Genomic DNA, 25,128 nt, shown 5'->3' with positions numbered 1-25,128 from the left:
TAAAGGTAAATTCTATCGCACTACTATAAGACTGGCTATGCTTTATGGTACAGAGTGTTGGGCGGTCAAAGGGGAGCACGAACATAAGTTGAATGTGGCAGAGATGAAGATGTTGAGATGGATGAGTGGTCATACGCGATGGGATAAAATAAGGAACGAAGATATAAGGAAGAGAGTTGGAGTAGCACCCATTGTGGAAAAGATGGTAGAATTGCGTCTCAAGTGGTTTGAACATGTGAGAAGAAAACCGACAGAACACCCAGTTAGGAGGGTAAATGAGATGGAAGATGGACAAGGAGTGAAAGGCAGAAGAAGACTTAAGAAGACCATCCATGAGGTAGTCAAACGAGATCTACATGTAAACGGTCTCTGTAGATATGATACATGACAAAACTCAATGACATTATTTGATTCATGTAGCCGACCCCACCTAATGAGACAAGACTTTGTTGTTGTTGTTGTTTATATATATATGAAAATTTTCGCATATAAGTTTTTGGGTTTTTATTAAGTTTATATTAATTTTCAATTTCATGAATAACTTTGTCGAGATTATTACCAAAAAAGAAAAATTGTAAATTATCAGTTGATAGGGATATATAAAAAAATTAATGCAAATATTATTTATGTAATTATGGTTTAAATCTAATTTTTTTAATAACAACATAACAAGACACTCGAGAAATGTACTTTGCATTGTTTGTAAAATTTAATTAATATTAATATTATTTTATAAAAATAATAAAAATAATTCTACTTCTGTATAAAAAATTACGACTAATTTTTTTTAGAAGTGAGATGAGTAATATCCTCTTAATATTATAATTTTTCATGTTTTTTAAAATTATGAGAGGAATCAAAATTAAAAAATATGATTTTTGTATTTTAAGCTTTTTAATCTTTTTGAAATAGAAATTAAAATATTCAATTTTTATCCCTTAGAAATTAGAAAATTTAATTTTTGTACCATAAATAATACCACATTTAAAATTAACACTTCACTAGTCAGTAATCTTAAAAAAATTATTGTCAACTCAATATAAAAAATAAAAAAAAAATTACTTATATATTTGTCAAGTCTATTTTTTCTAATTCTAATAAAAAACATTCTATAAATATATTCAAATATTTTATATTATTTTATTTTATTTAAAAAAAATTATCTTTTTAACCTAAAAAATAAACGATTTTGATAAACTTTTAAAAGATAGTTACTTTCGTTTAAGTGATAATATATAATAATTAGATATACATATATAATATTTTAACAGAAATATTAAAAGATCGGTAGAATTTATTATTTTTAACTAACAGCTAATTTATAATATTTAAAAATTTAAAGTCAAAATATATTATTAAATTATTAAATTAAAAAATTAAATTAATAACTAAAAATACCAGCTAAAAACAATAATCTTACATGTCCTCCCGTTTTTCTCTATTTTTAAATTGATAATACGTAAAAGCACAAATTAATGCCAAAACAAAGAATAGATAGATAAATCTTTCTCAAAGATAAAAAGAAAAAAGATAAGAGGAATATCTTTGAGTTAAATATATAGAACCCAAAAACACGAAGTAGCTGAGTACTGAGTGAATGAGTGATGAGCTGTGTGTTTGGGTCAAACCACCATCTCCAATTCATCGCAACATAACTCACTCTCAAGTCTCAATCCCACTCTGTTCTTCTTTCTCTTAACCATATCATCATTCAACTTTCTTCCCTTCAATTCAATTCTCACACAGGTTCTCTTCTCATCTTCTTCACTTTCGTTGTTTCATTCATTTTGGATTGCACTTCCATAACGATATCAATCATGTTTATTCCGTTGACTTTAATTGCCTAATTCGCTCTCTAATAATCGGTCTGATTTGGATTTGGAGATAAATATATGAATGGGATCAAGTTAGTAGTTTTTTCCCTTCTATTTATCAGTTTATGTTATCCGGGGTTCAGAATTATTCACTTGTTTTTAGTTTGTTCAATTTTATAGTCCTATTCCTATAGAATGATGTTACATTATCGGTTGTTTAAAAGACTTGTTTTTTCTTGTGGTTTTACTTAATTTGTGAACCCCAATTGAGAACTATTAATTGATCAATGAATTGGTGGTATTGGTTATATGCCATTATAGTTTTCTTTGTTGGTAGATTTTATATTGTAGCATTGCACTGATAATTTTTGTACATGTCTTGCACGAACTTGAGCAGCTAATTGTCACCAGATTCGCTCGAAATGCGGCAGAGGCGCGAAACAGCTTCGGCTGCATCTAAAGGGTCAAGCAGTGGTGAAGCAAGTGAAAAGCCTAGTGATGGTGTTGAAATCCGCGCAAATGTTCGGCTCGGGAATCCAAGGAGGTCTTCATATGTGTGGCTGGCTTTGTTATTGATAATCACTTATAGCTGTTCATCCATTTATAATTACCAGTTTCAGAACATGCCTATGCCTCTTACCTCAGAACAGGCTGGCAAAAGAGGTTTCTCAGAGATTGAGGCATTCAAGCATGTCAAGGCCTTGACTGAGTTCGGCCCTCATCCTGTTGGTTCCGATGCTCTACATAGCGCCCTGCAGGTTGGATCCTCGACTTTGTTGGTGTTTCCTTTTTTAGTATTGCTATTGAAGTCAATGAAAGAAACATTACTGGTACTGTATTGCGAGTAAGAAAATAATTTGCGGGATCATAATGTGAATAGCAACAGAACAATCTATTTAAATTGAGTGTGGTCTTGATAGTCCATTCTCTGTTAATTGTGCAGTTCATTTAACATGCTTCATCTTGCAGTATGTTTTGACAGCATCTCAAACCATCAAGAAAACAGCTCACTGGGAGGTGGATGTCGAAGTGGATCTTTTTCATGCAAAGTCTGGTGCAAATCGCCTGGTCAGTGGCTTATTTATGGGGAAAACACTTGTTTATTCAGATCTGAGTCATGTCGTAGTAAGAATCTTGCCAAAATATGTATCTGAAGCAAGAGAGCATTCTATTCTGGTCTCTTCTCATATTGATACTGTTTTTTCAACGTATGTTTTCTTCATCTATCTACTCCCATACTTCTGTTTTATAACAATGTTTATTTATAAAATTTCCAATATAATGCTAACAGTTTTTGGGATGTACTCATGTTTGGCGCAATTTACTGACAAATATGTTATGAACCGGGGGAGGGTAATATTGTTGGATCCCCTATATGCAAGGAGAAAGATTTGATATTACACATATTCTTATATGTGTTTGTGTTTTGATGAATTGTTAACACATTAGTCACTTTAAAACAGTGGAATATGTAGTTCTTTGATCTGTAACTGTGAAACATTAAGACATCACTTCCTGCTATTATAATGATTTGAAACTAATGTACAGGAGTAGGTCAATTGGAAGATTAATGATGAAATACTAGTACTTTTATAGGAAGATCACTTTATTAGAATATTATTCAACTGCCATTCATTGTTTGACTTGGTGCTTTGTTTCTGAAATTCTACAAAAACCTGTGAAGGGTCTGCTTTGAGTATATGACATATGAGATATTTAATGATTTTTTCCAATCTTATCATTTGCCACTAAATATATAGCATTGATTTTACAGGGAAGGGGCTGGAGATTGTAGTTCATGTGTCGGTGTCATGCTGGAACTTGCTCGTGGAATTTCTCAGTGGGCTCATGGATTGAAGAGAGGTGTTATATTCTTATTCAATACTGGCGAGGAGGAGGGTCTCGATGGTGCTCACAGCTTCATAACCCAGGTTTGGAATTCTACTTTCAACGTATTCTTAAATTGTTACCTGAATTTTTAATTTATTATAAAATAATCCTTGCTGCAAAAGTAAATAAATTTGTTGATGCAGCATCCTTGGAGTAGTACTGTTCGTATGGCAATTGATCTGGAGGCCATGGGCATTGGAGGGAAGTCTAGTATTTTTCAGGTCTGGTTATTGATACTCATGGTGCTATTTCTTTTGGTTCCACTATTTGCAAGTTGCCTCTCTTCTTTGCTAATTGAAACAAATAGAATGTACAGAGTAATGGTGTCATAGTTGTCTTTTGAATTATATTGAAATTAATATTTTCACTCCAAGCCTTTTTTATAACCTACCAATGTTCATGCCTCAAGTTTGAAAACTGAATTCCCATAAGAAAAAGTAGTTAAATCAATTTTCGAATGTAGCATGGTGATTTAGCTATTTTGACATCCATATCTGATTCTTCCTGGAATTTGTTTGTGAATTCTGATAATAAATTTATGGCTCTACATTCTTATTAGTGGCTTTGCATTTAGTAGGCTGGTCCCAATCCATGGGCTATTGAGAACTTTGCTTTGGCAGCGAAGTACCCATCTGGCCAGACTATTGCACAGGTTTGTAGATTCCTTCATTTAACCTTTTTCTTTTTTGGTACCGCTTTTTGTCAATGATTTTATTTTTAATGTCTTTAAAATATCCCTTATATTAGCTAACATTAATGCTGCAGGATCTTTTCGCTTCAGGAGCCATAAAATCTGCGACAGATTTCCAAGTATACAAAGAAGTTGCTGGCCTTTCTGGGCTTGATTTTGCATATGTAGATAACACCGCCGTATATCATACCAAGGTCTCCTTCTGTTCTTGCAGTTTTTTCAAAATAATGCGACTGCTTTTTAGTACTTTATTGCCAAACATTGAAATACATAGTGTTGTTGATGTGCTGAAATAAGTCATTGAGAATATATATTAACATTAACTTGTTTTAGTTAAAGAACATAAGAATAAGAATTAACCACTTGATAAGTGAAGGTATAGTTATTACAAAGAACTGATCAGATGAAGAATGTGTGTTCAATATAATTTTGTCACTATGGATATTTTAGGCTTGACTAATGTACTGTACCCTATAATTTATTAATGAGTAGCATTTATGAATAAAAAGCGGTGGTGGCAGAATTGGGAGATGTCCGGGGTAAAAACGGCTTCAAATGTTTGCATGTCTCATGTATCTTTTCCCTGATGCAGAATGACAAATTAGAGCTTCTGAAAAAAGGTTCTCTTCAACATCTGGGGGACAATATGCTTGCTTTCCTGCTTCATATTGGTGCATCTGCCGACTTTCCAGTCGGCAATGCAACAGAGTCAGAGGATGATATAAGCAACAACAATGCCATCTATTTTGACATTTTGGTACTATATAATGCCATGTTTTATTTTATTTTTTTTTATTTTCAAAAATTTTCAGAGTTATGGCAACTGTATTTCCATTCCCTGCTTTATTATGTATGTGGTGCATTGTTTTCTGTATGAGGATGATTATAAATTTCTTTGCCGCCTTTGATCTTTTCAGGGGACATATATGGTTGTTTACCGTCAAAAGCTTGCAAATATGCTCCACAACTCAGTGATAATGCAATCACTTCTAATATGGACTACATCGTTGGTTATGGGTGGTAAACCAGCTATGGCTTCACTGGCCTTGTCATGCTTGAGCGTTCTCCTGATGATGTTTTTTTCCCTAAGTTTTGTCTTCCTTGTTGCGTTTATTCTCCCTTTGATATGTTCATCACCTGTACCATATGTTTCAAGCCCATGGTTGGTGATTGGATTATTTGGTGCACCGGCTTTTCTTGGAGCATTTACTGGTCAACATTTCGGTTATCTTCTACTCAAAATTTATCTTTTAAATGTACACTCAAAGAGAAGGCAACTGCCAGCCATTATTCAAGCTGATATTGCCAAGTTGGAGGCCGAAAGATGGCTCTATAAAGCTGGATCCTTTGTGTGGCTTATTCTTCTCACTTTGGGAAACTACTTTAAAATTGGGTCTTCATACTTGGCTCTTGTTTGGTTAGTTTCTCCGACGTTTGCATGTAACTATCACAACCTCTTCTCTCTACTTGTTAGAACAACTTTTTTTTTCTCCCTCTCTCCTAATGCTAAATTCCGGTTGAAATATTCAGATGGATTTTTTGAGGCAACGTTAACCCCTGCCAGGTTACCGAAACCACTCAAGCTGGTAACCTTGCTCATAGGATTGGCCATACCAATTTTATTTTCTGCTGGAACTTTTATTCGGCTTGCTGCCACAGTTGTTGGGGGTATGGTTCGCCTTGATAGGTAAATGTTATGTTTTTGTCCCCCTCTTTCTATTCTGTTTTTACTAATAGATACAAGAAACAACCTTTATACGAGCCATGCCTATTGCTTATGAGTTTGTCATAAAAAGATTTAGTTTTGTAGTCAGTTTCTTATCTACTTTTCATGACTATGCAGGAATCCTGGTGGCACTCCTGAGTGGCTTGGAAATTTTTTTATTGGTGCATTCATTGCTGTTGTCTTGTGTCTGACATTGGTGTATCTCCTTTCATATGTCCATCTATCAGGTTTTGTTTACTATCTAATCCGAAGTAATATTGAAAACTTATTAGTAATAATGGGATGGCTACTTTGCTTGGCTTTTGATGTTGCTGAGTTATGAAAGAAATTCAATTATCACAGCACATGTTTACTGAAACTAACTAAAATTTTATCGTCAATGATTTTACTAAGTAAACCATTAGCTTTCAAAATTAAATTAAAGATTAAAATGTATGTATACTTAAATCACAATTTTTGGAAACGACAGCAAAAGCAAATCTTCTACTACACTAAAAATAAATGCAATAAGAATAAACTTTACTTATTTTCAGAATATTTTAATTATCGTTTGTGTTTGAGGGATTGTCAAGTATAAGTTACGAAGTATAGCAACGAATTTTCTGACATAAAGGAATATGTAATGATTAAAAATCCTAATTCATCCTCCTAGTACTTAAATAGTTAAATGGGAAAGAATTTGAATGTATATCAAAATGATAAAGTCTAGAATTAGGAGGATAGTTTAAGACTTCCAATCATATATATATATATATATATATATATATATAGCTCTAAAGCATCTGATGTTTATCTTAATGTTAAATTGGTGTGCAGGTGCAAAAAGGGCAATCATCTTAGCTACTTTGGTGTTGTTTGGTTTATCACTTGCAATTGTATCCTCAGGTGTTGTTCCACCATTTTCTGAAGACACTGCTAGAGCTGTGAATGTAAGTTTCAATCGGCATGTATATTATTCCGTTCTTTTTGGTTCTGGATTGACGATCACTTCAGAGTAAATATACAAAAGTACTCACGAAAGAGTGTAGAGGGGACAAAAGTACTCCCAAAAGATTAGAAAATAGTCTGATATGCTCTCCCAAGATTGTTTTTACAATTCAAGATTGCCTTCCATTGTGTATACAAACTGGAAATGGTTTCTTTAGATGTTTAGCCATTTGAGAGATTATACAAACTAGTAGAAGGTTAAGATAATCGAAGAGCAGTTTTGACTTGTGGAAATAATCTTTGGGGTATATCGGATTATTTTATAATCATTTGAGTGCACTTTTGCTCCTTCTATACTCTTTCCTGTGTACTTTTTCCATTTATGCTAAAAATAAAATTGAACTGCATTTGATGAATTTAAGTTGATTAGCCAACATAAACAAGTATAATTCAGTCCTTGTTTCTGTACTTTTAGGTTGTACATGTTGTGGATGTGACTGGAAGAAAACCTTATGAAAGCCAGAATCCTGTGTCATATGTATCTTTATTTTCTACTACTCCTGGAAAATTGAACAAGGAGGCAGAACAGATTGATGAAGGTTTTACATGTGGGAGAGACCAAACAGTTGATTTTGTAACCTTCTTGGTCAAATATGGTTGTCGGACCGATAACGATGCTTCAAGCGGTTGGAATGAATCAGATATTCCTACAATGAATGTCGAAAGTGATACCAAAGGAAATCGAAGAACTTCACGAGTTTCAATTAATACAAAGGGTTCCGTCCGGTGGGTTCTTGCGATCAACACCAACGAAATAGAAGATTTCGAATTAGAAGGTACTTATTTTTCTCTTGTAGTTGTTCATATTTTTATACTTCTATTTGTTTTCCAATCCTTTTTATGATACCCTCTTAAGTCTGAAGTAATGTTTGTTTTTCACTCCTTAGATGCAGAGAATTCAGAAGAATTGATTTCAGTTGACAAAAAGACTAATGTGGATGGTTGGCACATTATTCAGTTTTCCGGAGGAAAGAATGCGCCAACAATATTCGATCTGAATCTTTATTGGAGATCGGCTTCGACTCGGACAACTCATGAAACTGACAGGCCTCTGCTGAAACTCAGGACTGATGTTGGCAGAATAACGCCAATAACCGAACGAGTTCTTTCGAAGCTTCCGCGATGGTGTTCTTTATTTGGAAAGTCTACCTCTCCCCATACCTTGGCTTTCTTGAAAGATCTCCCTGTTCAGTTTTAGGTGCTTGAAATGTATCCTTGATTTCTGGTTACTATAGCCCAAAGTGAGACATGTTAGAATCTTCAATTTTCCACTCATGTTATAGGGGTTCTAACTTCTAATCTATTCTTTTAAGACCATTTTTTGTTCTGCTACTTGTAAAAATGAAATTAGATTTAATTGTTGATGAAGATTTGTCTAATTAATAGCCTTTATTTTATCTTTCTTTCGGTATTGTAAATTTCTTTTTCATAACTAACATTAAATTTTCTCCCTAAAATTGCACACGTTTATATTTACAATGCAAAAACCAGTTAGTAGGTTAAATGAACAATTAACCAACTTGGGTTGGTTTCGTAGTACTTGTCTATTTAAATAAGTGTTAGATAAGTGTTAGGAGTTCGAATTCTATTTTGTGCAATCTATTGGTGACAGAGCTAATGAATTATAGTTTAAATGGTATAGTCTCTCCATACTCTCCTAAGAGGTCACGGGTTTGAGTCTTCTATCTTTGGTAATATAAAATAAAAAATCTATTGGTGACAGACTCTTAAATGGAGTTTAAATTCGTAACAAATTAGTCTTTGACTTATCAAGTTAAAAATTATCGTGGACAAAAAAAATGTTAAATTAACAATTATCTTTCTATTTTATTTTTTTTCCAATCGGCTTATAATTTGTAGGGTAACTATTTTTTGTTTTAAGAATATATTTAAAAAATATAATAATAAAATCTTATATTTTTTTATGTATTTAACGCATTAATATAAAAAAATATATATTTTTTAAATAATTTTGTGATTTTTTGTTAATAATGATCCTAAGTGCTTCTTTAGAATATACAACAAGACCTTAATTTATAATATGAATTCGTGATGCACGTGCACATGCAATGCAGTAACTTGGTAACCATTCAAATCAGGTAAGAATGGCAAGGTTGTTCTATTTCCACGCTGCATGAGTTTTATTAGTTTCACATAAATGTTTTTCATATCGTAAAATAAATAAAGAAGATAAATATAAAATAGAAAAATATAAATATGCTCTTATCTCATTATAATATAAGTAATCTATATATTTATAAATATTATAATTATTGTAGTTTAAAATTACACAAAGATAAAAGAGAGAGAAATATTTGTAACATAAGGAAGGAGAGAAAATTATTTTATTGCTTGTTGTATTTTTCTCAGAGGCAAAAGCCTCTCTTTATATGTGTACATGATAATAGTTTTTCAAATTACATTAAATAAGATTTTCCTTGAAAACCTGAGTCTTGTGGAAAATGGGCATCCACCTCAGGCTATTTTATTATAACACTCTCCTTTAAATGACCATTTAGGATTATGACTCATTAAAACATTACTAAAGAAAAACTCAGTAGGAAAACCTTAGTGAAGAAAAAAGAGTACAATATCCTTTGTGATGGCGACTGTCTCATTAAAAACCTTGTCAAGAAAAACCTAATGAGAAAAAATCTGATCAAGGAAAAAAAGAGTACAGTCTCCCCCTCTTATCGACATCATTTAATGTCTCGAAATCGGCAAATCCCAATCTCATGTACCAATCTTTTAAAGGAGGATTTTAGGAGTGACTTTGTGAATAAATATGCCAGATTGTCACTTGAGCGGATCTATTGGACATCAATTGTCCCCTAATTTTGAAGATCATGAGTGAAGAAGAATTTGGGAGAAATATGCTTTGTTCTATCACCTTTGATGTATCCGCCTTTAAGTTGAGCAATGCATGTTGTATTATCTTCAAACAGGACAGTTGGAGCTATCTTATGATCAATCAGTCCACATGATGACAGGATATATTGGATCAAACTCTTGAGCCAAAAACACTCGCGACTTGCTTCATGTATCGCTAATATTTCAGCATGATTAGAGGAGGTTGCTGCTATCGTCTGTTTCGTGGACCTCCATGATATAGCTGTACCACCATATGTGAACAGATATCCTGTTTGAGATCTCCCTTTATGTGAATCAGACAAATATCCTGCATCTGCATAGCCAACTAATTGTGACTTGGATTCATAGGGATAAAATAATCCCATATCAACCATTCCCTGAAGATATCGAAAGATTTGCTTGATTCCACTCCAATGTCTTCTTGTTGGAGAGGAACTATACCTTGCTAGTAAATTCACCGCGAATGATATATCAGGTCGTGTATTATTAGCAAGATACATTAGTACTCCAATGTCACTAAGATATGGTACTTCAGGACCAAGGATATCTTCATTTTCTTCCTTAGGACGGAATTGATCCTTTTCCACATCCAAAGATCTTACGATCATTGGGGTACTTAATGGATGTGACTTATCCATATAAAATCTCTTCAAGATCTTCTCTGTGTATGTTGTTTGATGAATAAATATCCCATTTTTTATATGTTCGATCTGCAGGCCGAGATAAAATTTAGTCCTTCTAAGATCTTTCATCTCAAACTCTTCTTTTAGAGTTTTTATAATTGTTGGAATCTCTTCAAGAGTTTCAATGATATATAAATCATCAACGTATACATCAATTATAATGAATCCAGATGCAGATTTCTTTATGAAAACACATGGATAGATATTATCATTCTTGAATCCATTTTTGGCCAGATACTCAGTAAGACGATTATACCATATTCGTCCAGATTGCTTCAAACCATATAAAGATCTTTGCAATTTGACTGAGTATAACCCTTGCGAACATTCATTGGATGGTTTAGATATCTTTAGTCCTTCATGGACTTTTATATAGATATCCCGATCTAATGAGCCGTATAAATAAGCTATTACCACATCCATTAAATGCATATGCAGTTTATGATATGCAGATAAACAGACCAAATAACGCAATGTTATCGCATTCACTTCAGGGGAATATGTTTCTTCATAATCTATATCGGGCCTTTGTGAAAAACCTTGTGCCACAAATCGAACTTTGTAGTGCACAACTTTATTTTTCTCATTTCGTTTTCTTACAAATACCAATCGGTATCCAACAGGTTTTACATCTTCAGGTGTACAGACTACATGTCCAAAGACTTCATGTTCTGCAAGTGAGTCTAATTAAGCCTTCATGACTTCTTTCCATTTTGGCCAATTATTTCTATGTCGTCATTTTTCGACTGATCTTGGCTCAAGATTCTTATTTTCATGCATGATATTTAATGTCACATTATATACAAATATTTCATTGACAATTGTCTTATTTCGGTCCCATTTCTCTCCTGTAAAGACATAATTTATCGAGATCTCGTTATTTTCACAATTTTCAGGTACCTAAACGTCTTCTGGCATTAAAATTATATCAAAATTTTGGACAACTGCAGGTGTCTTTACTATGTCTTTTTCAACAGGAATAGTATTTACCTCTTTTCTCTTTCGAAGATTTTTGTCTTTGGAACCGACAGGCCTGCCACGCTTCTGGCGTGAATTTGCTTCAGTGGCTATTTGTCCGACCGGGACCTAAATTCGAATTGGGGTATTTTTCGCTGGTATATAAGATTTGGTTATCCTCTTTGTATCGGAAAATGCATCAGGTAATTCATTTGCTATTCTTTGTAAATGTATTATCTTTTGAACTTCTAGTTCACATTGCCCTATTCAAATATCTAAATGCATCAACGATGATGCATTCCAATTAAGTTCCTTTTCAAGAAGCTTATTCTCTCCCCCTAATGTTGAAAATTTTGATTCATCAAAATGACAATTCGCAAACCGGGCTTTAAATACATCTCCAGTTTGTATCTCAAGATACTTCACTATAGAGGGAGAATCATATCCAATATATATCCCTAATTTTCTCTGGAGTCCCATTTTGGTGCGATTAGGTGGTGCAATGGGAACATATATTGCACACCTAAATATTCTTAAATGGGAAACATTTGGCTGCTGGCCAAAAGCTAATTGCATAGGGGAGAATTGATGGTAACTCGTTGGCCTCAACCGAATAAGTGTTGCGGCATGTAAAATAGCATGCCCCCAAATCGAGGTTGGAAGATTTGTTCTCATAAGTAAGGGTCTAGCAATTAATTGGAGGCGCTTAATAAGTGATTCTGCTAACCCATTTTGTGTGTGAACATGAGCTACTGGATGTTCAACACTTATTCCATTAGCCATACAATAAGCATCAAAAACTTGGGAAGTAAATTCACCAGTCTTATCAAGACGAATTGTTTTGATTGGATTTTCTGGAAATTGTGTTTTTAATCGAATAATTTGAGCCAGTAATCTCGCAAACGTCAGGTTGCGAGAAGACAATAAGCACACATGTGACCATCTCGAAGATGCGTCTATCAGGATCATAAAATATCTAAAAGATCCACATGGTGGATGAATAGGTCCACATATATCAGCTTGAATCCTTTCTAGGAATTCAGGGGACTCAAATCCAATCTTTACTGGTGATGGCCTTAAAATTAACTTCCATTGAGAACATGCAGCACAACAAAATTCACTAGATTTAAGAATCTTCTGGTTCTTTAGTGAATATCCATGGGAGTTTTCAATAATTCTCCGCATCATGGTTGTTCCCAGATGACCCAATCGGTCGTGCCAAGTTATGAATTCATTTGGGTTAGTAAACTTCTGGTTTACAGTGGCATGTGATTCAATTGCACTAATTTTGGTATAATATAACCCAGATGAAAGTGAGGGCAACTTTTCTAATATAACCTTTTTATTTGAATCATGAGTTGTGATACATAAGTACTCATGATTTCCCTCATTCATGGTCTCAATATGATATCCATTTCGACGAATATCTTTAAAGCTCAACAAGTTTCTTAGAGACTTAGTAGACAATAGTGTATTATTTATTATGAATTTTGTTCCGCCGAAAAATAAAATTATAGCTCTTCCGGAGCCTTCAATCACATTGCCTGAGCCAATAATAGTATTAACATATTCTTCTTTTGGCACAAGATAGATAAAATATATATCACTTTTGAGAATGGTGTGCGAACTTGCACTATCCGCAAGGCATACATCTTCATTATCTTACCATTTTCTTCAAAGACAAATAATAATAATAAAATGAGTAGTATGCACAGTTAAATTGAATACTTGATCGGAATTATTTTTTTAAGAAACACTGTACATAATGTCATATACTAAAATTTTATTTTAAAACTTGATACATTTAATGATTTTAAAGTATAAATATTAATATTTCATTATTTATATACATCACATTTAAAACTTTAAATACATAGGAAATAAAACTTTACAATAAGTTTCTTACATTATTTATTAACATAGATGCTTAACAATCTCACATATTAAACCATTCCATCATTAATCAAATGACTAATATTTCTTTCAGGATCCTCAAAGAAATCAGATACATCATAATGAGTAGTGGAATTTTCAGCATCATTTGAAACAAAATTTGTTTCCTTTCCTTTGTCATCCTTTTTCAAAGATGCCTGGTAAAGATCGACTAAGTGCCTTGGGGTACGACAGGTACGTGACCAATGACCCTTTCCACCACAACAGAAACACTTATCCTCTGTTTATTTATTTTACTCAATATTTCTTTCTTTATCCCACTTCTGGTGAGATCCTCTCTTTTGAACATAATTCATTTTTCTTCCATAATTTTTCTTATTATTAAAACCTTGCCATTTACCTTTTCTGGGGTAATTTGCCGTATTTACTTCAGGAAATGGGGCGGCGCCAGCGGGCGCGCTTCATGATTTTTTAAGAGCAACTCATTGTTGCGTTCAGCAACAAGAAGGCAAGAAATTAACTCAGAATATCTTTTAAATCCTTTTTTTCGATACTGCTGCTGCAGGAGCACATTCGAGGTATGAAAGGTCGAGAAAGTTTTCTCTAACATATCATTATCAAATATCTTTTCCCCACACAATTTCATTCGTGAGGTGATTCGAAACATTGCCGAATTATATTCATTTATGAATTTAAAATCTTGTAGACGCAAGTGCGTCTATTCATATCGGGCTTGAGGAAGTATCACCATTTTTTTATTATTGTACCTTTCTTTAAGGTCTTTCCAAAGATCTGCAGAATCTTTTAATGTGAGATATTCATTTTTCAATTTTTCGTCAAGATGACGACGAAGAAAAATCATGGCTTTGGCTTTATCCTTCTGGAATGCATTATTATTTTCAGCCTTAATTGTATCTCCAAGATCTATTAAATTAAGATGCAGCATCTAATATCCATGATAAATAATTGTTTTCAGATATACCAAGAGCATTGAATTCAAAATGAGAGAGTTTCGACATAATGAAAATTTATTACTTGAGTTTTCTTAAAAATTTGATTAGAGTCTCGTGCTGATAATGTGTTGTAAAATAAATAAGGAAGATAAATATAAAATAGAGAAATATAAATATGCTCTTATCTCACTATAATGTAAGTAATCTATATATTTATAAATATTATAATTATTGTAGTTTAAAACTACACAGAAATAAAAAAAAAAGAAATATTTCTAATGTAAAAAAGGAGAGAAAATTATTTTATTACTTGTTGTGTTTATTTTAGAGATAAAAACTTTTATTTATATACGTATATGATAGTAATTTTTTAAACTACATTAAATAAAATTCTCCTAAAAAACCTGAGTCTTATAAAAAATGGCTTATCACAATATTTCATAATTTCTTACAGGTGAAAAAAGTTCTGATTATTGGAACTAATATGAGATTTTCATCTTGATTTTTTTTGGGGGGGTTGGGGGGATAAGATTTTTCAACTAAGCTATAGTTATAAAATCAGATCTACACTGAATCTAATAACAGCCTGATAGGAACATGAAATAACATATATAAATAATAATAAAAAAATCCGAAGACATGGATAGAGATGCAAGGTGGGTGGACCCCACAAGTTTAGAAAATCAGTGGAGACAACCAATCTTGTAAGTTAAGCAGTCCAATTTGGCAGCTTAGTAGTTATGATTTTTTTTTTTTTTTTTTTTTTTTTTTTTTTGATGCTGTTCTTGTTCATTACTTCTCATCACTCTCCTTACAGTAACCAGAAACAGAATCTTAGGATTCTTCTGAGACCAATACAAGAACACCCTTCCACGAAATGCGGTCTATTCTTCTTCCTCTTGGAACCTCACTCTCTCCAACTCCTACTACACTAAACACCTCAAAAATCTCACCTTTCAATCTTAATCTCAAGAGACCAACCACTATCCCATCTTGGTCTTCTTCTTCATCTTCACCTCATCAATTCTCACTTCTTTCTCTCTCCCAATCAGGTACCTTCCCTTTCTTTGTGGCTTAATTTCTTCAAGACTTGGTTACAGTGATTGCTGGGTCATGCATGTTCTTTGAGTTCTTCTTCTTTTTATGTTGAAGTTATTTTCTTTTTCAGAAATTAAGTTGATGGGGTGATTAAAGCAACCATTTTTAGCTGTGTACAAGATGAAGAGGGTCAATTAATGGGGTGGCTATTTGGAATTCATTCAATTTTTGGAAACTGATGGGGTTGGTCAACTTGGCTTATTAGGAACACTAGCATAGCAGCAAAATTGGGCAAATGAGGGAAAGATGATTTGATTGGGGCAGAATTTAACTAGATTGTTGATGGGAAAGCATGATTGTGCAAATGAATCTTTTAAAGAACCAAATTTGAGTTTGCGAGAATGGTATTTAGCAAACAGTAGCACATAATTTAGTTCATAAAATTTAAAACTTCGTGAAATGCTACCTTAGTAAGCTACATTTAGCAATGTAGCATAGTATACTAGATTATCCAACAATTTTCCAGTTTCATACTTTAGGTTTTGATTTGATCTGGTACAGAAGCACACTGGTTTCTCGGCCTCTTTTGATTTATTCATGGAAGTCAGTGAGTGAATTATGAATATGTGGGGTAAAGCAATATTACCCTTCTTTTGTTTCGAATAATAACTCATTACAATGAATATGAATGTTGTCCTATTCAAAGAGAGCTTCTCTTAAGTGGTATAAAGGCTTTAATGTTTGAATGTAGGATTATGCAGGGCAAGTCAAGTGGTTGACTTGTTCTCAACTGTGTCTCCCGAAATCATAGTCCGCGAGGCGAGGTTAGAGGACTGTTGGGAAGTCGCAGAAACTCACTGCAGCTCCTTCTTCCCTGAATATTCTTTCCCATTGGATTTCGTTCTGAGGATGGACAGATTGGTTGCTATGTTAGCCGGAGTCTCCATACCGAGTGGCTGCAAAAGGACCTGTTTGGTTGCTGTTATCGGCAGCTCACTCGATCAAACTTTCTTGTTTGGAAGTGATGATTTCAAGATTGGTGGATTTGATGGCAAATTCAGCCTCAATAAAGGTTATGTGGCTGGTATATTGACCGTAGATACTGTTGCAGACTTTCTACCTAGAAAGGGACCATTGAGACAGAGAAGGTAAGTTAAAGCTTGCTTTTTTTTTTTTTTTTTGGAATTTGGATTAGTGAGGATTTGCGTGTCTTTAAGATTTTTTAGTTAAATCTGGCCTATGTTCTTGTCAACTTTTGCCTTTGGTTTCTTCCTTAAGAATTTGGCTTTCTAGATTATGTGTTCTTTTCTTTTCTGTCATTGTTCTGGTTTTTGTATTTATTATTTTTTTTTTACTTTGGTAGCTTTGTCTATATTCTTCATAAAAAGGAAAACTTGTTTAAAAATGTATGCACATATTGGTTGTTGCACCTAACAGAAATTTTATTTTATAGAAAGTTATTTTATGTTAAAACCTACAGACCAAAATCTAATGCTAAAAAAATTAACTGTATTATATCCCTGTACTACATATCATACAAGTTACCTTCCAATTGTATTATGAGTTTAATTTTGACATATTGATAGTTTAAAAGCGTTTTATACAGTCGACCAATCATATTTGATCTTTTGGGTGACCATTCACGCTGTCAATGTAAAAGATAGTTATTTTTACTAATGTGTCGTTACGTAATTAGATGTATATGAAAAAACTGTTTTACACTTACGGTGCATCAAAACTAAATTCTTTTAATATATTGTAAACTTTTGCTTGTTTGAAACTGAAGGTTAGATCTCTTCAGACTGATCACTATGAAAAGTATAATTTCCCTTAAAAAAACGCCAAAAATAGTCTTTAAGACTTTTATTCACCTGGAATCTCTTTTTTTTTTAATACATGAAATCTTTTAAACCCTCCAACCCTTGAAAATAGCTAACTTTTAATCTTTATACATGGTTTACATTTCATTTTAATGGTGAACCCTTTCTTGTAGGACTGGAATTGCATACATATCAAATGTGGCAGTGAGGGAAAAGTTTAGGCGAAAAGGAATAGCTAAACTATTGGTAGCAAAGGCAGAATCACAGGCCAGAAGTTGGGGTTGCCGCGCAATTGCATTGCACTGTGATTTGAAAAATCCGGTGGCCACTAAGTTATATCAAGGCCAAGGTTTCAAATGCATTAAGGTTCCAGAAGGAGCAACCTGGCCTCAGCCAAAGACATCACCTGATATTCAGTTCAACTTCATGATGAAGCTTCTCAAAAATTCACCTGCTTCTGTATCTAATTAGATACATAAGAGGAAGAAATATCTATGTGTGATATATTTAATGGAGGAGGAAAGGTGCTAGATGTGGATGGCTTGTAATTGGAGTGTGTATATAAGCAAACCAAAGATAAATCAAAATCACTTTGGAGCATTTTTTAGTTTGCTTCAGTGTCAAGTAAATTTATAGCTATTACAGAATTGTCCAGCCATTCTAAATTTCCCTTTTGAAACAAACGTTTAACTGAATCCAACATCCAATAGAAATTTGCACATTGAAAATCTTAATAAAGAATGTTTTGCTAATTAAGGAAACAAATTAAGTAATGAACATTCAAATCAGCTGCTTTTGTATTGAACTTCCAGAGCAGTGGGACTCTGCTTTTTTCTTCTAATTCTTTTCCTTCAAACTGTATTTTTCTTATGTCTATATTTTTCTTTCATTGTAAACATAGAAAAATAATAACCTGGAGATGGATTCAGAACTAATATTAGTACATGCAAAGTACAACAAAAATAGGAATTTAGGATGCTGCTCTCAAAATAGTACTTCTCACTGCAAATTTTATCACAGATATGTCGTATATTTCTAATCCTGGGACACTGAACGTACCCTTCACACCCATACAACTGAGCATATCTGATATGTTCATTCACACTCACATTTGCAGTTGATAAGAAATAGAAAGCAAACGCTTTTCCAGCACAAAACTCAATTCTACTATGAAGCATTTAACTTGATTCTCTCAAAAATTTGTCCAAAGCCGATATGTCTAAACCTGCAAAGTCCTTCACAGCCGCTAGCACAGCAAGTGCAAGCTTCACAGCATCACCCTTACTTGGTGCCTACAATTCATTTTTGAATTAGTTGCAGACTTGCAGCATATTAATATTGCATATAAAAGCTCAAGCATAAGCCGTGAGAACGTTTTACCTCAATGTTAAGAGGAAGTACAGGATCGTGGAGTGAAAGTCTAAGAAGAAACCACCCACCATAGCCAGAAACTCGAACCTGATTGAAAATTAGATCAGACAAGCTACATTCTACAAATTATTGCAGAAAAATTCGAATACTGGTTTTGTATGGTTTGAATGCCCAAAAATATAGCCTTTATAACTTCTTGGATAATAACTTTTCGCAAATGCTAATTAAACATTAAAAATCTAGCATTAAGAAGGGACAGACATACCCCTTCATAATTTACAGGAGCCTTTCGTAGGTTTGGATCAGAGCCAATTGATTTCTCCAACTGCTTCAGCACAGTTTCCCCATATTCCCGGAAGGATCTAAAAGCTCTTGGATGTCAGTGAATTCATAACACATTTTTTCTAGTGGAGGAAGAATGTGGTTTCAAACAGAGAATCTCTACGCACACAGACTTACCCTCCTTTAAGATCTGGGTGGTCTTGGTTTATCTTTAATCTCAGTTCCATTGAAGAAGCCGGTTCGTGGAGTCCTTCTATTAAGTCAGTCAAAACCTTGCTTCCACCACCCATTCCTGAGGCCCTCACTGAGGCAAGTTTGTTTAAGATCTTGACCTGGACATGATTACATACAGAACTTGAAACTAATCTTGACACGAACTTAACTTACGCTTTTAGGTTGACTGGTTGAGCAGTTCTTTACATAATACCATAGTCTCTTTAACCAAGTAAACTACATTCCATGTTCAGTTTTGCAAAAAGGCACCAAAAATAAAATGAGAGAGAGAGAGAGAGAGAGAGAGAGAGGAGGAGGGGGGGAGGGAGGAAGAAAGTATTCATATGAATGGAGTAATAACTAATAAGAGATGATTAATTTGGCAATGAGTTGTCTGGCCAATACAATTAAAAATTTAAAACATACCATTAGGTATGCACCATCATCAAGCCAATGGTTCTCCTTGAGAGCTCCATGTCCACTAGTTTCAATCGCCAGATGTGACTCCTCACCAACAGAGTTCTGGCAACCAGATTGCTTCCATAAGTCAAATAGCTTATATTGTTTGAAATAAAATAACAAAGAAGCTATTTGATAATGGTTACAGTCAAGCACTCAGATGAAGGGCCTTTCCTTGACTAACTACAATGATTTGTATAATTTATTTATTGAATAACAGGCAAAGCATTCATCATACCAAACGAATAGCTTCATCAATCACATTTTTGTAGCCTCTTTTGAACCGATGGTGTTTCCCGCCTGATACAAAATAGCATTAGTAAGTTATTAACCATTTCTGAATACAAGAAATTCACAATTCAAATTGAATTATTGAAATGAATAAGGTTATAATAAACCCTTAAAGTGAGGTGGGAGAGGGAGACTATTAGATCATGTCAGCTTAGATTCTGTTATACCAAGTTTATTCTCAATAAATGTGGTAAGGCCATCAGAAGTGACACTGTCCGTGACAATAGTTGTACCCGGATGCTAGAAAAAAAAGATGATATAACGAAATAATTAATAATATTAACTATTCAGTGAATAAGGATTATAAAGCAAAGGCCAGATAAAGCAAAAATTAAGAGCCTTACTTCCTCAAGAACAATTGCTGCCATTAAGGCAATTAAACGATTCCGATTGAATTCACGGCCTTGAAAATCCACAGCAGCAGATCTAGTGAAGGTGATAGATCTTTAACAAATTTAAAACAGTATGCATGTGGCAAGACCAATTAGGAATAAGATCCTTACCTGTCCACATCAGTATCAAAGATAATTCCAAGATCAGCTTTGCTTTGAAGGACTGCCTTGGTTATAGCTCTCATAGCTGTTTTGTCCTCTGGATTGGGGATATGATTTGGAAATAAGCCTGTATACAGGAACGATTATTAATAAAGTCCAAGAAGTAAAGCTAGCTGAAATCATTCCTTTAGAGAGAGAGAGAGAGAGAGAGAGAGAGAGAGAGAGAGAGAGAGAGAGAGAGAGAGAGAGAGAGAAAAAGAGAAAAGGAAAAAGAAGGGGGGGGGGGGGAGATAATTACCATCAGGCTCCAAAAATTGACTACCATTAGTTACTGCTCCGAGTGGTTCCAGAACCTTTTTCTGATTAATTATCAAAACGAAACATCAAATATTAAGTTTGGAGAAAGAGTCAAATGCACGTTGCACTTCAGCATTAGGCCTATTGAGGGCTTATAAATCATACATTTGTTGCTCTGCTAAGCTCAGCCCTTTTGATGGATTTTTCAAGAAAAAAATCATTTTACAAACAATTTTTTTTTTTTGGATAAAAGGTTTTACAAAAAGGTTATTTTAGAAAAACAATTAAAACTAAAGATTACAAAGGCTACTTACAACAAAGAAACCTCCTGCTCCATTGCCTGCATCAACAACTATATGGAAACCATCCAACGGCTTCTCTGTCAGTAGACAATGCAATATAAAAGATTAGAAAATAGGATCAGAACATTCAAAAAAACGACAGAGGAAAAACTGTAAATGCTACAATAAAAATAATAACACATAATGTCTCCCAATTAGAACTCCATTATTATCCACTTCATTTACCAAACAACTATTTATTATCATACCAATATCAAGCCATACCTATGCTTCCAGCTGCTTTGCGAACTGCCTTTACTAGGTCAGATGTATATACATTCATGTAATCAACTTGCTTAATAGATGATGAAGCCTTTCTCTCAGAATTTGCTAAATTTTCAGCTGTAAATTGATTGTATATATCAGCAGCTCGCTCTAATACGTCTTTGATATCAGTCTTTCCAAGTCCACCAGCATTTGTGAAAAATTTGAATCCATTCCGGTTGAAGGGCAGATGACTCGCTGTTCACATATAGAGATGTTTCATAAACAATTGGTGAGTTAAATATTCAAAATTTCATTTTATCCATGAGAAATTATTTTTCAATTACCAAAACCAAACTAAACTAACATAAAAGTGTCTGTCAAAACCCATGGATGTTAATTATTAACAAACAGGAAATAGTAAAAACAATTCATGACCAACAATACAATAACAAGCTAGTAAGGAAAACCACTCAGTCTAACAGCTAAAGGTTAAGGCATAAATAGTAGTTCCTTGACATAGTATATCAGGTTTCATGGCTAAGTGATTTTGTTTGAACCCTCCTTTCAACATTCTCCAAGATTCATTATAGTTTCACAAGAAGAAGCATGTGCAATACCAATCTCTACAGATAACTCAAAAGGGCTTTTGCATTGAAGAGCATGTTACAAACAAAATCTAAAGCTTTCAAACAACTATGATGTCTTACAGTTAGAATAGTGACATTCAGCTACAACCTCATCATGTACCTGTTATCATAATGGATCCATCAACAGGACACAAGAATGCTTCATCCTTTGTGAGTGTGCTATTGAACATGGCTGGTGTTGATGCTAATCTGAAAATGAGCAAACAATGGTATTAACTGACTAGGCCATTAGAATGGTCTTATCCATGGTGAAAACTACTAAATTAGGCAAACAAAAGAAAGACAACCAATTAGTATCATGTCTGACCCAATGAACAAATAAGGAGAAAAAACAAACACACACACACACACACTCACTCATTTGCAGATAGCTATCCATGATAGGTTCAAGAGACTACTAAACGTCAATATTATCAATAATTTTATGGTGTAAAAAAAACACTAGACATTTGATTATGGGGTTGTGGCTCAGGAACTCAGGTTGGTTTCATCTGAAGGTTATTAAACACTGATAAGACATAGTTAGGGTCAATTTAACAAGAGATCTCTTTGTCCAGATGCTTACTATCATTAGGGTTTAAACATGATTTCACCTGTCCTCATTATCAAATCAAGAACATAAGGGATAAAAAGTAATGCAAAAAATAAAAATATCACCCACCCATATTGGACAACTTCTAGGCCAGCACCAGCAAGACCACGAGAAATTGCATTCTGAAATTTAGCAAGTTTATAAGTAAATAGTCAGTTCTAGCCAAGTATTAGTTATTTAGATACATGCATGCTCTAACAATAGGAAGCCTGTAAAGAAAGACCCCTTTCATAATTATACATTTCAAGTTATTCATGACTTCAAATCACAATCCAAAAGCAAACTCAAATATTAAGTTTCTGTATTATGGAGAATTTCCAAAGGAAATAAAAAGAAATGAAGTGTAGAATATATTCCTACTCAAAACATTGACAAGAAGTCAAGAACAATATAAAGCAATAGATTTTCAAGGTTATATTGTTCGTTCCAACCTAATTTGAGACAGTAGACTTATGTTAAATTATATGTAGTTTCTAAGTCATAAAATTTTTTTAACATAAACAACAAAACCTTCTATATTAGATGTATTAAACAAATATTTCCACCAAATGATATAAGGAAACAAAAATCTAAAGTCTAACCTGTAGTAATTTGGCTGATATTCGGGAATCATGGCCAATAGAAACTCTCAAATTCTGAGAAGCAGCTGCTTTCTTTCTCTCAAATAACCATGCTGCAAAACCAGCGGCAATTGCTTCAGCAACCGGTTCAGTGAGGCTAATTGGCTCTCCCTCAACACCATCAACAGCCACACCACGTATGTCACTGTTTAAATTATTGTTATTTATATGTAAAAACCACAACAACAACAGGATGTAAGATCTAAGAAATGTTGGTCATCTAAACAAAGAGGAAGAAAAAATTGGGCTTCTACAGCTGGAAGCTGCCCAAGAAATACTCTAGTACTCTACTATGCAGTTGCAGTTAAAGTGAAATTAAGAAGATTGAATGATCAATGAATTATTCATGACACATTTAAACAGATCACAGGGCAGTGGTCCTGACCTGCCATTTTGAAGCCTTAGAAAATCAGTCTTGTCCAGATACGGAACAGCAATAGCAGATGCAGAAGCTGTAACCATGTTCCAAATGGAAGGAACAAACATCCATCAGAAAATTAACTTTTTTCATTTTAAAAAAATCCTAAAGGTAAGATACAAAACAAATTCTGTAATAATACAAATGAAATGCATGCTCATATACAGATGCTGATATATCAGTACATTTTGTACATATAAAAAACCTAGGAAGGAAGAGACAAAGAGATCAATATTCTACTAAATGTGTTCAAACTACATGATTTTCCAGTTATATTAACCTGTATAATGAGAGTCTAGAACAGACCATTGCAGTGAATGTTTCTCTGGATAATAAAATCATTGTTGGGTTTTGACAAATTGCGCAATTGCATGGATGGGTTGGAAGTCCATGCCAACTTCCCCGGTGGTGAGGGAAGCGAGTTGCGCATATAAGGGGCAAAATAGGCCCTCTGACTCTGTGAATGGAACTGCCTATTCTGTTGGTAGTAGCAATGTGACTGTGACACAAAAACATTTTGGACAATCTTCCCTGATGTTGCTGCATATAAACACATTGACACACCTTTATCAGATTTCATATATTCCAGGTTCATAAAATGCCTTTTGCTCTTTCATTCCCTCACCTATCTAATAATTTCCAATCAAATGTCAAGTTTTTTATTTCTTTTATTTTTTTAAAAGTATTTTCTAACTATCATCATGTCAAGTTAGTACTCAATCACTCTCTTGCTCCTACATAATCGTAAAATTATAGACGACGAGAATTCTGTGAATCCTGTTACGAACCATCCAACACTATCAATTTCAACCATTCTTCAATCAAACTCGATTTCATTTTATATCCCTTTATTTAACAATTCTTAGAGTCATTATTCTCCTCATAACATAATGGAAAAAAGGTGCAGTGATTCAAAGGTTGTACTGCAGAAGAAAACAGTCCATTCTGAGATAGAAAAATATTAAAGATAGAACACAAATTCAACAGGATGTTTTTCCGCACAATCAGAGTACGTATAATGTTATTCAATGATTTCAATCCATGATTACATTAAGAAAGTTCGAGAAAGAAAAAAATGATTGAAATGGAAGGGAAAATAGAATAGAGATTGAAAGCGGAACGGGGTAAGGAGAGGAATATGACCTGCCATGTTGAGACTGGATTGAATTGCTTCACAGAGAGAGGGAGAGAGACAGAGAGAGAGAGATGGTAAGTGGAAGAAAGAAGAACAAACTAGTTGGTAAAGAAGCTCGATGAATGTATTGCTGCTTCGTTTTTCACCTTTTTTTTTTTCTGTAACCTTCCACCAACTCTCTACTACACTTGCACGTGTATCGCACGTGACAAGAGCTTCAAGCCTTCAAAATAGTTGGTTGGTTGAATCACAACTCTGTCTAAATTACGTTTTTTCCCGATAGGAATGTGTGTTATATATTCTTCGTTTAATTAATAAGTAATGTTAGAGAAAAAAAAAACACAGTAAAACTTATTCTATTTAGTATTTATAATAATTAATAGATATTAAGTAAAATAAATTTTAGTTGTTTTCTATTAACTTTTTTTTATTATCAAA

At 33.7% G+C, this 25,128-nt stretch overlaps 3 protein-coding genes across 8 annotated transcripts; 2 read left to right on the top strand and 1 right to left on the bottom strand.

The window, feature by feature from the left end:
• The first annotated feature begins 1,532 nt into the window (after positions 1 to 1,532).
• On the top strand, positions 1,533 to 8,511 carry LOC112776060 (uncharacterized). Of its 3 annotated transcripts, none has more exons than XM_025820024.3 (14): positions 1,533 to 1,746; positions 2,212 to 2,572; positions 2,784 to 3,022; positions 3,589 to 3,745; positions 3,848 to 3,925; positions 4,282 to 4,356; positions 4,470 to 4,589; positions 4,988 to 5,152; positions 5,313 to 5,835; positions 5,926 to 6,082; positions 6,239 to 6,348; positions 6,938 to 7,050; positions 7,524 to 7,884; positions 7,996 to 8,511. In XM_025820024.3, exons 2-14 carry the CDS (start codon positions 2,237 to 2,239, stop codon positions 8,304 to 8,306), a joined length of 2,745 nt encoding a protein of 914 aa, XP_025675809.1. In that variant the 5' UTR covers positions 1,533 to 1,746; positions 2,212 to 2,236; the 3' UTR covers positions 8,307 to 8,511. The 3 variants fall into 3 exon arrangements, with proteins under 3 accessions (XP_025675809.1, XP_025675810.1, XP_025675811.1); XM_025820025.3 differs by having other exon boundaries at positions 1,548 to 1,746; positions 2,784 to 2,882; XM_025820026.3 differs by having other exon boundaries at positions 1,589 to 1,746; positions 5,313 to 5,812.
• A 6,641-nt stretch (positions 8,512 to 15,152) lies between these two features.
• Positions 15,153 to 17,933, top strand: LOC112775171 (GCN5-related N-acetyltransferase 4, chloroplastic). 3 transcript variants are annotated; one of them, XM_029295435.2, is made up of 4 exons: positions 15,634 to 15,907; positions 16,065 to 16,134; positions 16,255 to 16,651; positions 17,497 to 17,933. In XM_029295435.2, the coding sequence occupies exons 2-4, from the start codon at positions 16,122 to 16,124 to the stop codon at positions 17,792 to 17,794; spliced, it is 708 nt and encodes a 235-aa protein (XP_029151268.1). In that variant the 5' UTR covers positions 15,634 to 15,907; positions 16,065 to 16,121; the 3' UTR covers positions 17,795 to 17,933. The 3 variants fall into 3 exon arrangements, with proteins under 3 accessions (XP_025674445.1, XP_029151268.1, XP_072082740.1); XM_072226639.1 differs by having other exon boundaries at positions 15,691 to 15,907; positions 16,065 to 16,110; XM_025818660.3 differs by lacking the exons at positions 15,634 to 15,907; positions 16,065 to 16,134 and adding an exon at positions 15,153 to 15,517.
• Positions 17,934 to 18,227: 294 nt separating this feature from the next.
• On the bottom strand, positions 18,228 to 25,052 carry LOC112775170 (uncharacterized). 2 transcript variants are annotated; one of them, XM_025818658.3, is made up of 18 exons: positions 24,699 to 25,052; positions 23,862 to 24,095; positions 23,523 to 23,589; positions 23,099 to 23,282; positions 22,587 to 22,639; positions 22,026 to 22,114; positions 21,297 to 21,533; positions 21,045 to 21,109; positions 20,732 to 20,792; positions 20,443 to 20,560; positions 20,284 to 20,365; positions 20,107 to 20,179; positions 19,887 to 19,948; positions 19,616 to 19,711; positions 19,154 to 19,308; positions 18,960 to 19,056; positions 18,704 to 18,781; positions 18,228 to 18,615 (listed from the first exon to the last, which is right to left on the bottom strand). In XM_025818658.3, the coding sequence occupies exons 1-18, from the start codon at positions 24,703 to 24,705 to the stop codon at positions 18,502 to 18,504; spliced, it is 1,872 nt and encodes a 623-aa protein (XP_025674443.1). In that variant the 5' UTR covers positions 24,706 to 25,052; the 3' UTR covers positions 18,228 to 18,501. The 2 variants fall into 2 exon arrangements, with proteins under 2 accessions (XP_025674443.1, XP_025674444.1); XM_025818659.3 differs by lacking the exon at positions 23,862 to 24,095 and having other exon boundaries at positions 24,699 to 24,956.
• Positions 25,053 to 25,128: the final 76 nt, after the last annotated feature.

The sequence above is a fragment of the Arachis hypogaea genome, chromosome 19 (genome assembly GCF_003086295.3).
Source record: "Arachis hypogaea cultivar Tifrunner chromosome 19, arahy.Tifrunner.gnm2.J5K5, whole genome shotgun sequence".
Lineage (NCBI taxonomy): Eukaryota > Viridiplantae > Streptophyta > Magnoliopsida > Fabales > Fabaceae > Arachis > Arachis hypogaea.
This window is presented reverse-complemented; position numbering and strand designations above follow the sequence as displayed.

Excerpts from the sequence above, each read along its gene's own strand:
- LOC112776060 (XM_025820024.3), top strand. The coding sequence starts at position 2,237 with ATGCGGCAGAGGCGCGAAACAGCTTCGGCTGCATCTAAAGGGTCAAGC. Across the intron at positions 2,573-2,783 it reads CTCTACATAGCGCCCTGCAG|TATGTTTTGACAGCATCTCA; the intron begins GTTGGATCCTCG and ends TTCATCTTGCAG. Across the intron at positions 3,926-4,281 it reads GGAAGTCTAGTATTTTTCAG|GCTGGTCCCAATCCATGGGC; the intron begins GTCTGGTTATTG and ends TGCATTTAGTAG.
- LOC112775171 (XM_025818660.3), top strand. The coding sequence starts at position 15,343 with ATGCGGTCTATTCTTCTTCCTCTTGGAACCTCACTCTCTCCAACTCCT. Across the intron at positions 15,518-16,254 it reads TCTTTCTCTCTCCCAATCAG|GATTATGCAGGGCAAGTCAA; the intron begins GTACCTTCCCTT and ends GTTTGAATGTAG. Across the intron at positions 16,652-17,496 it reads GGACCATTGAGACAGAGAAG|GACTGGAATTGCATACATAT; the intron begins GTAAGTTAAAGC and ends CCTTTCTTGTAG.
- LOC112775170 (XM_025818658.3), bottom strand. Across the intron at positions 20,561-20,731 it reads TCAATTTTTGGAGCCTGATG|GCTTATTTCCAAATCATATC; the intron begins GTAATTATCTCC and ends TCCTGTATACAG. Across the intron at positions 20,180-20,283 it reads CAGCAATTGTTCTTGAGGAA|CATCCGGGTACAACTATTGT; the intron begins GTAAGGCTCTTA and ends TTTTTTTTCTAG.